At 32.6% G+C, this 16,548-nt stretch overlaps 1 protein-coding gene across 1 annotated transcript; it reads left to right on the forward strand.

Annotated features, from left to right (window-relative positions):
• Positions 1–203: 203 nt before the first annotated feature.
• On the forward strand, positions 204–8,822 carry LOC131644632 (alpha carbonic anhydrase 7-like). The gene is made up of 7 exons (XM_058915187.1): positions 204–442; positions 523–740; positions 5,876–5,982; positions 7,852–7,966; positions 8,033–8,197; positions 8,460–8,513; positions 8,596–8,822. Exons 1-7 carry the CDS (start codon positions 343–345, stop codon positions 8,674–8,676), a joined length of 840 nt encoding a protein of 279 aa, XP_058771170.1. The 5' UTR covers positions 204–342; the 3' UTR covers positions 8,677–8,822.
• Positions 8,823–16,548: the final 7,726 nt, after the last annotated feature.

The following is a 16,548-nucleotide window of genomic DNA, read 5'->3' on the forward strand; positions in this document are numbered from 1 at the left end:
GAACCAAAAACTTATTTAACCCCTAAAATATAATATATATATATATATATATATATATATATATATATATATATATATATATATATATATATTAAATATAATAAATAAAAATAAAAATAAACAATGGTTTTCATGGCAGGAGAATAAAATAATAAATTAATAAAGTTGAGAGAAAACATAAAAGGATTCAAATTTGGATTAACTACGAAGTTTCACTTTCTCTCACCAAATATTCCAAGTATCCACTACTAACTACCCTTCCTTCTATAAAATATCTTTATCTCTTCCATTATACATTCAAATTTTCCAAGACCAAATCTTCCAAACCCTTTTCTAATCAAAATGAAACACCAAAAACTACACACAAAGTTCCTTTCAAATCTTCTAATACTAGTAACTATCCTACTCCTTTCAACAACATGGACCATAGCACAAGAAGTTGGTAAGCAAAATCAAATGTTTATTTCCTCATCACTAATTTTATGTTATGTTGTATGATTTGAAATATATGTATTTGTGCAGAGGATGAGAGAGAATTTGATTACATAAAGGGGAGCAAAAAGGGTCCTTCACGTTGGGGAGAATTACATAAAGAATGGGCATCATGTAAGAATGGAAGAATGCAATCTCCAATTGATTTGTCAAATCATAGAGTGAAGATAGTTCCAAAGTTAGGAAAATTAAAGAAGAATTATAAGCCTCAGAATGCTACAATAAAAAATAGAGGTCATGATATTCAGGTAATTACTCAACCCAGATTCATTCTTCTCATCACTATGATATGCATTTCTTCTCTTTAATTAACGCAATTAATTAATTCTTTATTTCTAACGATTGAATAAAATAATAAATAAATATATGGCCCATTATAGTCATTTATTTAAATATTTACATCATAAATCAAATCCGCAATTAACGTTAAGTTGACTTTGTGGCTTGACTTGAAAACATATACTATTATACTCGCTATCTCTATCATAATATATTGGCGAATTACTTGGCTAAAATATTTGACATTTTAAATATTGATTCTTGTACGCTAACTACTTAAATAACATTAACTATGATTCTTATTATATACTCTTTAATTAACACTACATGATTATTAGTTATTGAGATTAATTGATATAAAATTTTATATCATCACAATTATTTATAAATAATATTTACATGTGATAAAAATAAAAGTCAATCACTTATAAAAATCTAATGATTATGAATATATGTACACTTTTGATACATATTAATTAAAATTTTAATTATTTATAACCAAATTTTGTTTTATAGTAATTGTAATTTTATTTTTCAAGATAATGACTATTTTTTAATTATATAATTTATTTAATATTAATTACAACAATTCTAAAAGTACAAACGAATCTTTATGACATCAAGCCTAGGCTGCTCTTTATAAATAAGGCATAGTTGCATGAATATACATATATTTCTTTACTAAAGTTGCATAAATGTTGAATAAGCAAAATATTTTCCTTAATATATATTATACGCAGTATTATATTATACTCGTACATTGTATAAGATATTACTAGGGGTGGCAAACGGGTATGCCTGCGCCCGTTTAGCCCGTCCCGCAAAAGCCCGCATATAAACGGGGCGGGGCGGAGCGGGCATAGTTGAAGATGCGGGCCTAAAACCTAGCCCCGCCCCGCAAAAAAGTGAGGGCGGGGCGGACAAAGCCCGCGGGCATTGCACCTTTTAAGCCTAAAAACATAAAAATTTATGAAAATGCACATGCCCGCAAAAGCCCGCGTTAAAAATGGGGCGGGGCGGTCACATTAGAGGGTGAGGGCCTAAAACCTTGGCCCGCCCCGCACTAAAGTGCGGGTAAAACGGGCATGCCCAACGAGCCGGGCCCGTTTTGCCACCCCTAGATATTACTACATGACACAGGTGACACTTAAATAACCCACAGCCATACAATAAATAAATAAATAATAATTAACACTTAACGCTGTCAAATATAATCAACGCGGTATTGTCCGTGCTTTCTTCTTTTGACAATTGTCTCGTTAAAATTTATTCGTTTTAACGTGTAAAATATAGTGGTATTAAGTATTTTTTATTTAATTTTTTATACGAGGGAAAAAGAAAAAGAAAATAATTATTATTTTGAAAATAAAATTTCATTAGCATCATTTAGTAAAAGATTGATAATATGCAAAAGATTGGCACACTGCATTATTATCGGTCTCATGTTTTTTCTAGATAATCAGCACAAACATATCCCTCTCTAATAATATGGCATATTTGAATTCGCTATTATCTAAAAAGAATTACGACATAGTGATGTCAAACATTAACAAACTCTAAGATAAAGTTGATAGCGTAGTTGGAGTAAAAATAACACACTGTCTTTGATGTATCACCATCAATTCAACATGAAGGATGTTGAAATAACCAACTGTTTTGGACCGGCCAAAGGCTCAATAAGATGAGGTACACCCATCTCATTCGCTTCATTGAGTCCAAAGTATAAATATAGTTACAAGAGTATTTCATGGACACAATCGCTAATCTCCACTCTCACTACGATTATCTTGAATCCTAAACTGACTTGGGTGTTGAAGTCCTAACCATGCAGGCATCCCTCCTTTGACCCACTGTACCGGCGATTAGCAACACCAGTTCGAGAAATACCTCTAATTTAAGATGCATCACGATCACTACCTTCAGTCCAAGAAATCACATCACTGAGTCGCTTACACAGTTTCATTCCATCGTAACTTCCACAATTTTCTCTATTTCTGGTTCCCAAACGGAACAGTGGCGCCGTCTATGGGAATTGAATTTTGACTTCTACGATTTCAACGAGGTCAAGTATGATTTTCACATTTGGAATCCGAGAGTTTTTCTGGTGAAGAAATCGAGGGTTCACGAAGTCAAGATATCAAATATGTGGCGTTTAGATTCATCAAACTTCAATCCAACTCTAATCGATTGCTCATTTCAATCTGAAACCACCGAAAAAAGACGCCAATAGATCTCCTCATATTTTGGACTCAGATCTACGGTGTTCTAAACGGTCAGACTCAGCTTGAGCTTAGGTTGGTCAGGGATCTTGATCTCTAAGTCTAACTAAAGCTTGTAAATAGATCCTCTAAAGTCCAAGTTCAGATTTGCAGATCTAGTATCGATCGAGTTCCATTTCACCTTGGACTAAATAACATTTTAGGTTGTAACTATCGAATAAGTCTTCAGATAGATCTCCTCAAGTCCGAGCTTCAGTTCATCACGGATCTGAGCAAAGACAGAAGAAATCATATCCGAGAGATGTACCTGCACAGAGGCCACCATCACTGGCTTATGCTGAATGTCTCATCATTGTAAAAACCTCATGTCGGGTGCCTCATCATCATTATGACCAGAGCCCAGTCCCGGACAGTCACAAAATGTCTAGGAAAGCAGAATAATAAAGGAGTTATGAGGTAATTTGCATATCACAGTTTGGGGAAACTTGGGGGATCTGATAGTCGATTGTGTATCAAACCCCATGGAACCAGCAAAATCCACATGGTTCTTTATCGACACCCGAAATCCCTAACGCCCTAGCATTGTTCCAAAAGACAACCTATAAGCATGGTCGAGGTGTAAATCAAGAAGAGGAAAGGTAGTCTATTTTCCTTGGGCGTCTCACGCATAATTATCCAAAATATTCTACATGCTACAAATCCAAAAGAGCGTTGAACATACACCAGCCATCACAAGTTCAACATTTGTTTTCCATAAATCCTTGGGCGAACAACCAGGCAGCCCGAACATATCGAAGAGATCGCAAAAGCCAAAGACGTCATGTCTCCTCAACCACGAGAGGTAGAACTCGGACACATCCATTAAAGATCGACCGTCTCTGAAGCCGAAGACTCTATGCTTTAGATAAGCCAGTGGAAAAGCGGCCAGGACAACATTTCTGTGGTCGAGTAGTTGGTATCTACTTGTAGCCGACCACAAGATTTAATTAATGTATTTATACGTTCAAATACATCAATCCATACCCAAAGTGCCGAGCATGCTTAAAGAAATTCATGGGATCAATGTTGCACATCCATCTACAACCATCAATATCCCACAACGTCGAGCGCACCTAAAGATTTCAGGGGATCTTTCGGAGGTGCTTTGTATATTAACAACCAATTCCCCTAAGAGTGTTGTAAGAGATGCTTTTCACATCTGACCACATCAATCAATTCGTCCTAGACAAGGATTACATGTATTTCTGCATAGCTAGCGCACCCCCTTAAGATCTAGCCCATCTAAGAGACGTGATCTAAGAGACGTGAGTGGTAGATCCCAGAGACGTCCACATCATTTTGAGATTTACCTCGGGGGAAGAGACGATGATCCTCTATCTTTGGTCAAGTAATGATCCTTTGTGACATGGAGTACAGTTTAAAGCATAGCCCAGTCTAGTCGGTCTCATGCCCTATCCTTACGAATATGATTCAAAGCATAACTACATCTAGCCGGCTTCATGCAAAATCAATTCATATGCAATTCAAAACATTCTTAAAACATTCTTACGTTGCTACAAGATTACACACTTGAAATTGCAAAGGATATCTTGGAATTGCAAATGCCCTAATAATGAAATGAAGTCAAACAAATTAATATATTCTGGAACAAACAATGAAGTTCTAACATTTTAAGAGGCATGTGATTTATTTCAACTTTCATCTCCCAAATATTTAGTGGCCAAAGAAAATCCAACAAAAGTATGTTCCACCAGTAGAGTCCCTTGTTAGTTGGAGATTGCTTTATAATGTCATTGCAACAAATGGTAGTTTGACTAGGAGAGGTGTGTACTTAATTTCTCGATGGTAATTATGTAAAAATCATATATAAGATTTGAATCATCTCTATCTTCAATTATGCTTCAATCTGCAACTTTGAAATTGGTTGGGAGAAATAATCTCAATGAGATTGGACATGACATACATAAACGACATTTTTAACATTGTGGAAAGAGGTTGGAGTATGCTGTATTTTATTCTAGCACTAAATTTTTCTAATAATTTGGAAAACTTGGAATATAAGAAATACCATTCGAATCAAGAGAGGTACATTAATGATTAACACATAGGCTAACCATATTAAAAAGTTTATTCTTCTTTACTCACCATCTTTAAAGGGGATATATATTCTTCAACGTTGGAGTTTACAATTATTAAAACATTTGACATAAATTGCAAGTATCTAGCAACACCAACAATTCAAATAATTTGAGTTAGGCGTAATCTTATCTTGGTTAGATCAAGTGCAATATAGATGGATCTTTTAGAAACAATCTAGGAGATTCAACATGTGGTGACATATTCAGAGATTATTTTTGGTACTTTTCATTGAGCTTTTTCGACTAAGGTAGGAATAACAACCTCTTTTTAAGCAAAATTGCATGGTGTTATGTTATATGTCCACCATGCAAAGACAATGAGATGGAACCACCTATAATTAGATAGTGATTAAGCCCTTGCAATTCAAACATTCTAAAATGAAAAGTTATTGGCTAATAAAAGAAATAGCATACATGTTGTTTAGTCGTTTAGATTAAAAATATCTCATATCTTTTGCGAATTAAATACATGTGCAGATAGATTGGCTTATGCTAAAATTTTTGAGGATCATGATACGTGGTGGACTAATTTACCACGTGTCTGAGATAGTTATTGTAGAGATTGTTTTCATCTAACTAATTTCCATTTTTGTTAGTTTTGATAGATTAGATGCATATCTCATATCCTCTTTATTTTTTACTTTTTTACTTTTTCAATAAAGAGTTTTATTTTTTTGATTTTTTTTTTAATATTATTGGTTGATAGCACAATAATAATTTACTAAGAATTTAAGATAAATGATGTAGGTGAAATGGGAGGGAGATGCAGGATCAATAAATATCAATGGAACGGAGTTTTTTCTGCATCAAGCCCACTGGCACTCACCTTCCGAGCATACCATCAACAAAAGGAGGTTTGTGTTTGTTTCACAATATTCATTCATGTTTTTTCCTTTTAACAAGTGAATATAATATTCAATATACGACAATAATATCCAATTGATAATGTTATTCCACATGAATTTAAAAAATAAGAAACAAATAAAATACTTTTTAATGATAAATTATTAGTATTAGAACTTAAATTTTAGATCTCTAATTTCTTTTAACTCAACTAATACAAAGTAGTTGATATACCCATCACACATATAAATAAATAAAAAGGAGTAATAAAAAAATAATAGTGTAATAACAAACAACCAGTTCAGAAATACTAGTATTATGTGATTTTAATTGAAAAACATAATCTTTTTTTCTAAAAAGAAAGGTCTCAAAATTAACGAATCAGATAGTAACGTGATCTTAAAAAGAACATTATGGAATAATTAGATACATGTTGCTGGCCCCACTAAGTGGTATAAAGCTTAGTTTTTGTTATTCTTTTTAATGTTATTGGATCTTCGTAGAACCACGAGATACGTGGGGGATGAGGATGAGGTAGAAAATTGTTTCGTGGTGGGGATTTGGGAGCAAATTTAGTTACGGGGATGAAAGAATTTCCTCTGACCCTGTTCCGCCCCATCGACATCCCTAGGTAGGATCCTTCGGAATATTTTGTACAAACTCATACTTCCTCAAAACACACTTTGCTAGAAATATGTACCTGAGTCGAGTCTCGCATCCTAACTACCCTGAGTCCCAATTGATATCCTTCAATGGTTGGGTTTGAAGGTGATTGGCATAAGGAGAGATACATATTTCATATGACAAACATGAAATCCATATAATGGCTATGTGTCTTAGTACTGGTATGCCCTCCTATATGGAGAAATGTAACAAATCTTAGGCAATTCTTTATCGTACCTATCACCAATTTCCCACATAGGGATAGTAGAAACATGTAGTATACATGCCTGAAAATAGGCTTAACTTAAAATAATATTAGGAATTATATAAAAAAATTAAGTTACACAAATATTACCTAAAGGAAATAGTTGTTTCCTGTCAACTATTTAGTCTTGAACTTAATTGTTTCATCCAATTGGGCGTATGATAAAGTAGACATGAAAATCCTCAATTTTACTCATTAATACTCTATATATCTATAAAGTAATTGAGGTTTACAACATCATTGAACGTTGAAGTCTTATCTGTCAAAAGTGTTATGCCAACCAAGTACAAAATATAAACCCTGACGATATATGTTTGTGATGTTTTTTGAATGCATCAACATCGTGATAAGCAATAATGTCATTCAAATGGCCGATGTATAGTCTCAGATAATCTAAATAGTTCAAACATCCTTTTATCTGAATTATCTCCAGTTGGACCCCCTTAAGACTAGTTCGTAAGTGCGCAACCATCATGTGTAATGCTTGAAACCTCTAAATCGTAAAGTGGTACAGTAGTGGGGCTCAAATAGGCAAATAGAGTAGATATGAACCATCGTGTAGTTTGAGGCTAGTCCCACTTAAGGGCATGCAAATTTTGATAGAAGTGAGTGGTTGACATCTTTCGACCAAAATGTTACAAATACATCTTAAACCATATATTTTGAGATTTCGCTAGTGTCGATATCTTCTTGTTGTGTATGTATTGGAATTTTTGGAATATTTTTTATTTTAATTCAGTTTGATAATGGGGAGGAAAATACTTAGTCGTGACTATATTGATATGTTTTGAAAGATGCTTCCGGAAAATAGTATATTTGGGTGGATTCTTACCGACGTAATCAAAATGATATTTTTGAGGTTCCTAAAAATGTACTATAAATTTCTTTTATTTTTACTATGTACAACTTTAAAAATTATACATTTCATATTTTGATATATAATATATATTAGGTATGATGTGGAGCTACACTTGGTACATGAAAGCCTCAAAATAAATGGAAAAAGCAAAATTGCTGTTGTTGGAATTCTATATAAATATGGACGACGAGATTCTATTCTCACCAAGGTAACATTATTTTTAGAACAATTTATTCTTAATTTGAATAATTATATATATTTGCAACAATTTCAGTTGTCAAAATACATAAAAGCCTTGGTGGATACTGATGAAGAAATGAATATTGGAGTAATTAATCCCTCCAAAATCAAGTTTGGTGGAAAGAGATATTACAGATACATGGGATCTCTCACTGTGCCTCCTTGCACTGAAGGTGTCATTTGGACTATTAATAAAAAGGTATTAATTAAAATCCAAAATATATTGCACTGACAGTGTAAACTAACTTTACACATACAACCAATCAAAATTCTTACACTTGCCATGTCATATTAGTTTTTTTAAATTAAAATTATATGTTAATTAAATAGATGGTTGTGATTGGTTGACAGTGTAAAAATATTTTACAGTGTTAATGCATATCCCTGTTTCTCATATGTTAAACTGTTTTACATTGGCCAATATATAAATCACTGAACCTTTAAACTTTGATTATCATCAGATAAGACGTGTGTCTAGAGCACAAGTGAAGTTACTTAGAGAGGCTGTTCATGATGTAAGTATTCTAATTTGCTTTGTTGCACTAATTGTATATCTGCAAAAATAAACTAATTATAATTATTACTTACTTATGGCAGCATGCAGAGAAGAATGCTAGACCTTTACAACTCCTGAATAGAAGAGAGATACAACTCTATGGTCCAAAAAGAAAGGAATGAAACAATAACATATTAGCTTCTAATATTGGAGCAACACAATGATACAATTTATGTTTTTCTTGAAAGTCCTACACTATTTCTAGCATTTTGTTTTTGTAAGATATCACTTTTTCGAATTCATCTTTTATGCTAAAGTTGTTTGGTAACTATATTTTATCATGAGATTATAGCTATTTTTTACTATCTAACTTTTTCATGACACTCTTTCAACTTTTGGCTTTTACTTTATATTTTTTTTATTTATATCTTTACTATTTTAACCTGCACTCATAAAAGTATTTAATTGCTACTTTACCAGATTAGGACAAGCAAAGCTCACTCGATTTGTTTATAATTTGCATGTATGATGGTTGCGAGTATAAATAACCCCATGTGTCATTAACACCATTTGATGACAGTTAACATCATTGTCCCTTTGTGTGCATAAGATCAATTAATATGGATCAAGCCTATTGTGTTTTTGTTTAAGACCGACTAATGTAGAGATAATTCAATTAAATGCTAAATATAATATTGAGTGGGGGGCAATGCGCGTTGCCTGTCCCGTTTAGGTCCACCTCATTTAAGCTCGTCTAAAAGTGGGGTAGGCGGGCCAACTTAGGTGTCCGAATTAAAAATTCAAGTCCGCCCCGTTTATTTACGAGTTGGTGGACAGGTCCGTCAATTTTTTTTATATTTTTTTTACAGTTTAATTTATTACATAGTTTACAAATTTTTTAATTATTATCAAAGGGGCCAATAAAATATATTTTTTAACCATGCATAATAGAACTTCAACAAACATTAATGTCAATGTCATAATCGAAAACTGAAAACTAACATAATAAAACATCAAAATATTCTACTTAGTTCAATCATGTTATGGCACTAGCATCATAATACCAAAAAACCAACATCCACAATCTAGTTTAGGACATGCAGAGACATAAATTAGTAAAACAAACTAGCACAAGTTAAACAAAGACAACCAAAAATAATAAGAAAAAAATCAATCCTAAAAGCTCCATGACAAACACTTCATCAATCATCATCTACGTCATAAACATATGAAGCTTCATTTAATGTCATAGCAATTGGTTGGAATCTTACATCATCCCTTTCCTCATCGTCACCCACTACAACTGCATAAAATAAGATGCAAAAAGGTCACAACCATATATTTTATGTAGCCAAATAAACCACATATAAATGAAATAAATCAATTAAAAAACATGATTAAATATGATTATATACCTGAACTATTAAAACCGTAAAGCCAATTGCGAGCGCAAATCAAAGCCTCCATATTTTCCGATAATAAACGACTTCTATACTTGTTAAGAACAATAGAACCAATGCGGAAGTAGATTCAGATGCAACAATAGTGATATGAATGCCTAACAAATCACGAGCCATTAAAGATAAATCTTTAAACCGAGACCTATTCTCCTTCCACCATTGAAGAACATTCAACTCATCATAGTTTTGATAAGTAGAATCCAAGCTAGGCTCCTCAAAATAAACATAAGTTGAGACTTTCCTATTGAAGTTGCAAATTGTTGATTGTGTTCTTTTAATGCCTATTATATTATTCAAAGTTAAAAATTCAGCCCACACCAAACTACAAATATATCAACAAAGAATAGTAAAATTCAATATGGAAGAATATAATTAATTTCTTCACATATTCATGTAGCATGCCATCCAAATAAAGAAAAAATACATTATAATTAAGAAACTTACATTAAACAAGATGGAAGTCAATTTGTGGGTAGACGAAGTAGTGGAAGATGAAGTAGCATGCCATCCCTTTTTCAATTTGATTCGGTTTAAATTATGTTTTGGCTTGGTTGATTTGTGCTGCAGGTTGTTTGGTTCGAATCGATTTTCCTCTTCTTTGTATTTACTGACGCGGTTCGGTTTTCCTGATTTATGTAGGACAGTTTTAGTATAGTTGCAATAGGTTCAATGCGGTGCTTTTGGCTGCAAGTCGGTTATTTGAAGTGAGGTTTGAAGTCCATGTGCAAATATGAATGGTGAAAGAAAATTGAATATTGGGCTTATACTTTTTATGTAGTTTTCTCTAGTAGTAACATAATAGATGAAATTTTGGGAAGAGGTTTGAATTTTGTAATGGACATTTGAATGGTGTGATGATATTGTATGAGTATTTGGACTTTTGACGATTTTGACTGAATGTATGGATATGTAAACTTGAAATTTGAACGGTGAACATATGAAAGATGATGTTAGATAATGAACGAAGTCAAGACCTTGCTTGGAACTTCAAACGAATTTGATGACCTTGTATGCTCATAAGCTTGGCCATTGATGGAACTTTGATATATGAATGAAACTTGCAAAGATGAACATAACCTCTAATGATGGACTTTGTTTTACACCATGCCTTGAAAATAATCTTGTGTAAAAGGACTTAAGATATTTGGATGAATGCCTTGAAACCATGATAACTTGTTTGCTAAGAAATCCAACCAAACATCTGAACTTTATGAGCTTAAGCCAAATCTTGAATAACTTCTACTCGGTTCCATAAGATCAATATCTCGTACCACAGCTCACTCATGGATATTTCCAGCCATAAGCCTTCGAATTGGAAAAGTCTTATCAAATGATTACCTTAACATCCTGACAATGCCTTGAGGAATCCTTGAGGAATGATGAATTTAACTTGAAGCATATGAAAAAAAAGCGAAATGATGAATTTAACTTAAAGCATAGGAAAAAAAGCGAAAACCTCAACTTTAATCTTCAGTCGATGAACTCCAACAACTTTAAGCAACGAGCCAAGACCCTAATCTTCCTTGAGACACCAAATTGATGACTAGAGATAGGGGAAAGAACCAAAGCATAGTTTCAAGCGAACTTATTTGAATCCTAGATGAAATCACATGTCCTTGGTTTTTCTTGAGAGATTTTGACGAAGATGTTATTGTAGCTTGATAACTTTGAAATAAAGAGGAGAACCTCAACCACGGAGAACCCTGACTACTAATACCCTTGATCCCTTGCTTCAAATGTTTATTCAATGAATGAATGTATGATATGTAAATGACCTAATGGAAAGATACACATGAATGCAAAGCCTAAGCCAATCAGAAAAAGATAATAGAGCAAATTTTGGGGTGCAACAATGCTGACTTGAGCGTTTAATGTTAACCTTGCATTTTAACCCCTTGTTGTTGCATCAGAAGCTATGAAACACTATAATAAACTCCAAATTCATACCTTCGGGCCAAATTTAGTTCTAGTATAAAAATCTAAAAAATTAAAAATTAAAAACTTATAATTAACTTTTGAATATTAAAAAAGATGTAGGCCGTTGTAAACTATCCTATTCTTACTGATGAATTACGGAAGTGCACTTCCATATTTGTCTGCATTGTTTGATTTTACATGTATGTCATATGGGTTTGAGTTCTTTGATTATGATAGGATTTTTTTTGTTTAATTATAGGTAAAATGGCTGACAACAAATATAGCTTGAGACATAATAGGGTGTCCCAACTTGCATCTATTTGCAGGAAGAGAGCTAGACCCTTGAGACCACCAGTTGGTTCTAGTTTATTTAATGTGGAAGTGTCCACTTCCAAAGTTCCGGTGTCTCCAACTTTATCTTCCTAGAGGAATGTATCACCTACTGTTGCATCCAAAGTTCATTTTGATTAGCTTGCGACTGATGCTACCTATCATAATGTCATTCATGAGTTTTTTGGATAAAGCATCTATGACACTTCACTACTTCCTCTGTATTCAGATAATGCTGCTATGATTATATTTTTTTACAGTACTATAATGCTTTAAAATGCATCAATCATGATAGAAAGATTGTGAAGTTACAACACCCTGGAGAGTAATGGTCTCGTGATGTCATGCAGCTATCTAGGCTGCAAGTTTATGCATGAATGATTATATTATTATCAACCATGGTATGCTATCAACTTTTATGGAGAGATGACACTCAAGTACGTCATTTTTCATCTTTCAATTTGTGAGATGTTCATCACACTTGATGATGTGTGATCCTTGCTACATTTTCTTATCAAGGGAAGATTATTAAAACACTCCAAAATCACATACCTTGTGCATTGGACATAATGGTGCATATTTTGGAGCTTACTCAAGTGATGCCCAAAAGGAGATGGATGAAACTAGAGGGTGTCATGCTAGATTTTCATTTCTGGAGGAGTTGTATAGATACCACATGGTTGCGACAGTAGAGGCCGATGGTAATCGTGTACATGTTTTACATCATATAACATGTGTATTTAGGTCATACCTCATGTATTTGGTTGACACATCCATGTTTATGGAAAAAAGACCATATTATGCCAATGTGGTTTACCTTAGATATTTGACTGACTTCAAGCGGATTCATGAGTACAACTGGGGCACTTCTTGTTTAATTTACTTATACTCGAAGTTAAGTGAAGCTTGTATTTGAAAGACAACAAGAAACATGTTTAGGGTGATTATATTTGCACATTTAGTGTTAATATTCCATAACACCTATGCTACATCATTGCTAATATTTTATCTGAACCATTTTCAGTCATGGATTCTCTCACTTTCTATGCATCTTCGACTGGTCATATGATGAGGAATACAATGACGTTTGGCCACATGCTTGTGCATTTTTCTCGTTTAGAGAGAGTCGGGAGATCGAGTCATTCTGAGTGTTTCTTGACAGCACTCTAGCAAATGATATACGATTTACATCGTACGATGATCACCTGTAGACACGTCCCTTGGTTGACATAACCTTCTACTCTGAGTGGTTGGATTGTAGGTCACGCTTGATGTATCCACTTCTGCTTGAGCCAGTCATGTGCCACTGAGTATGCTCCTCCCATTAAGGTCAGTAGAGATGTTGATTTGATGTTTGATAATTTCAATAATAATATGGTACCAAAGGAAGCACGAATTATGTTAGCTCCTCAACTATGAAGTAGTGCATTTTGCTACATCCAATGGTATTTCAGAGTGTCACATTCTTACATGACATCATATACTCATGTAGATCCACCTAAGTCATCTCATCAATTTTCCGTATTTCCGAAAAAAAACGACTTTTCATATTTCCAAAAAATATTGATATTTACTATTTCGAAAAAATTTGATTTTTTTTTTTTGTTTTTTAGAAAAGAAACTCGGTTTTGTGCTTTTTTGAAAAAAAATTCAATTTTTTTTGTATTTACTAAAAAATCGATTTTTTTATTTTTTCGAAATAACTCAATTTTTTCGTATTGTAATGTTTTTAGAAATAAAATCATTTTTTTGTATTTTTGAAAAAACTAACTTTATCATTTTTTTAAAAAATTGATTTTTTTTTTTGTATTTTCATAACCGAATTTAAATGTGGATAATTTATACAACCGATTAATTTGAACACCCCTACTCTTCACCACTAAAGATGGGAAGAGTAACCCCTTAAAATAAACAACATCATATACACCTTGCATAAAACGGACTTATTATAATTTCATTGGATTTTTTAAAAAAAAAAAAAACTAAAAATGTGTCAAAAATATGAGGAAATATGGCAACTGCCTCAAAGCTTTAAGAATGATGTTGGTTCCCTTTATTTTACTAAAAAGATAAGTTCCATTTTTTAAAATTAGAAATACAAGCATAAGAAAGACTAGCACGAATCCCAAATTTGGGGAGGTGTTATAAAAGGAATCAATATATAAAGACAGATAGTCTATACCGCAGGGTGGACATCGGTCGGATTCGGCTGAAAAAAACTCAATCTGAAAAAACCCATGGATGGTGATATCTCATCCACTACCGTCTGTTTGTTGCTTCGGTTTCAGTTTTAGCAGTTTGGCGGTTTGGCGGATGGGTTGGGTGGGTCTAATCAGTTACAAATCATTTGTAAAAAATAAATAGCTTTACACTTTTAGTTTTAGCAAGAGAACAAAAATCTGAATTTTGTTCACAATTGATCCAGAAAAATAAAATTCAAATACTATTAAAGCTTTATAAATTTATAAATTAATGAGGAATGATAAAATAACCATGGATGAAGAACATTTGATGAACAGATCCGAGTTGACATAAAAACAAATAAAAATATCACCGTGATAGAGAAAGTGAAGATAATTTAAAAACTGTTTAACTTTATCTTTATTTTAAGAGCTGAATTTATGAGAGTCTATGATTGTATAAGTTAAAACATGATAAAACTAACTAAAACTATTACACGTCAGTTGATAATGGGCACTGATGGATCAATTTAATGTACCCGCAGCCGTCCGATTATATCCACTTGAAATCGGAAAATGCTCATCCGAAAATCCAACGATCAAAAAGAACTCATCCATATTATTGCTTTTGTAAACGGTTAGACCGGATTCGGACAGTTTCAGATTTCTTGTCCACCCCTACCGCTTCTAAGTGCAGGTCGCAATTCTGGTTCCCTGTTTTGCAATGCCTTGCTAACACCCAATCGTATAACTCCAACTTTCCCTATAGACGCGAAACAGGTTTTATCGATTCTGTTATGCACGTTTTCCTTAGAGTTTGATTGTCAGTGGAAGTTGAATAGAGTAATGACAGTTAAAACATTTAAATGTGAAAATTGAAAGTTTAAAATGTGAAACTATAAGGACAAGATTAAAGAGGCAGGACACTTTGGACTTGAAGATACCAAGAAAAAAACAAGCATATGAAAATATGAAGTTTTATCGTGGTCATATTTTTCAAGTCAGTGATAGATGCAGCAAATACAAAACAGAAAAATTACGTTCATAAGGTAATTAGAAACTGATAGGGTTGTCATTATATTTATTTATTGATTTGGATGGATATGCTGCTGAATTGCCATGGAAAATTTTAGACCTCTTTTTCTGAGAGTATTTAATTTTAAGTAATAAATATCATAGCTTATTCTGTGAGATAGTTTTTTTTTTTTTGATAAGCAAACTATTATATAACAGGAGAAGCTCAAAACAAGCTTCAAAGGCAAACATACAAATAGTTCAAGTTTGAATTACTCATAAAAAACTTAAAACTATGCACCACCTAGCCTATTTTTCCAACAGCCCCAACATAATTACAAAACTAAAACCTCTTTAGGATAGTGATACCAAAAGGTTGTGTAATAATTAAAAAAATAATTAGGAAATTTCTCATTGCCCTCATATAAAGTGAACAATATTTTTTAGATAAGTATATCTGAATGGACCCAATTTTTTTTTAGGATTTTAGTTAATTCGTATATGCATATCCGAACTCACTCTAACAGAAATTTGAGATAGTGATTGATTCGGATATGCATATATGAATTAACCAAAATCTTAAATTTCTTTTGATTTTATTTAAAAAAAATATTTATTTATAATATAGTTATAATATAATTAAAGTGAGTTATTATTAATAAAGAATAATTTAAATAGAAATTGTTATAAATGAAAAATAAAAAATTAAATAAAATAAATAATGGTAATTAAAGAGCGATATACATAATAATAATAATATTAGAAATATTCTTCTTTTATGTCATTATCTAGCGTAGTAAGAATGTCACATTTATGTTTCAATATTTGTTTTAGGTTAATGAGGAGATTTTATGTTAATGTTTTTGTTTATAGTAAATTGATAATGATTTTATGTTAAGTTATTTTTTTTTTCCGATATGAGGAGATTTTTTTGTTGGATCACAAACTTGGTAATGATTTTTTTTCGCCACTACATAGATGCTTGTCATTCTCCCAATTCCAAGCAAGCAAATACATCATAAATGAGTGGACTTAGATATATATTCTCAATAATTTTAAAACATTACTTTTTAGGTGTCAAACATGCATGCAATATTGTACTGTATCATGAATGAAACATGCTTCAAGAGTGGAATGCACTATGCCACAGACC

This window comes from Vicia villosa, linkage group LG1 (assembly GCF_029867415.1).
Source record: "Vicia villosa cultivar HV-30 ecotype Madison, WI linkage group LG1, Vvil1.0, whole genome shotgun sequence".
In the NCBI taxonomy this organism is placed as follows: domain Eukaryota; kingdom Viridiplantae; phylum Streptophyta; class Magnoliopsida; order Fabales; family Fabaceae; genus Vicia; species Vicia villosa.

Bases quoted from the DNA above. Each gene is read 5' to 3' on its own strand.
- LOC131644632 (XM_058915187.1), top strand. From the start codon at position 343: ATGAAACACCAAAAACTACACACAAAGTTCCTTTCAAATCTTCTAATA. The intron at 5,983-7,851 runs GTTTGTGTTTGT...AATATATATTAG, and splicing joins CATACCATCAACAAAAGGAG to GTATGATGTGGAGCTACACT. The intron at 7,967-8,032 runs GTAACATTATTT...CAACAATTTCAG, and splicing joins GAGATTCTATTCTCACCAAG to TTGTCAAAATACATAAAAGC.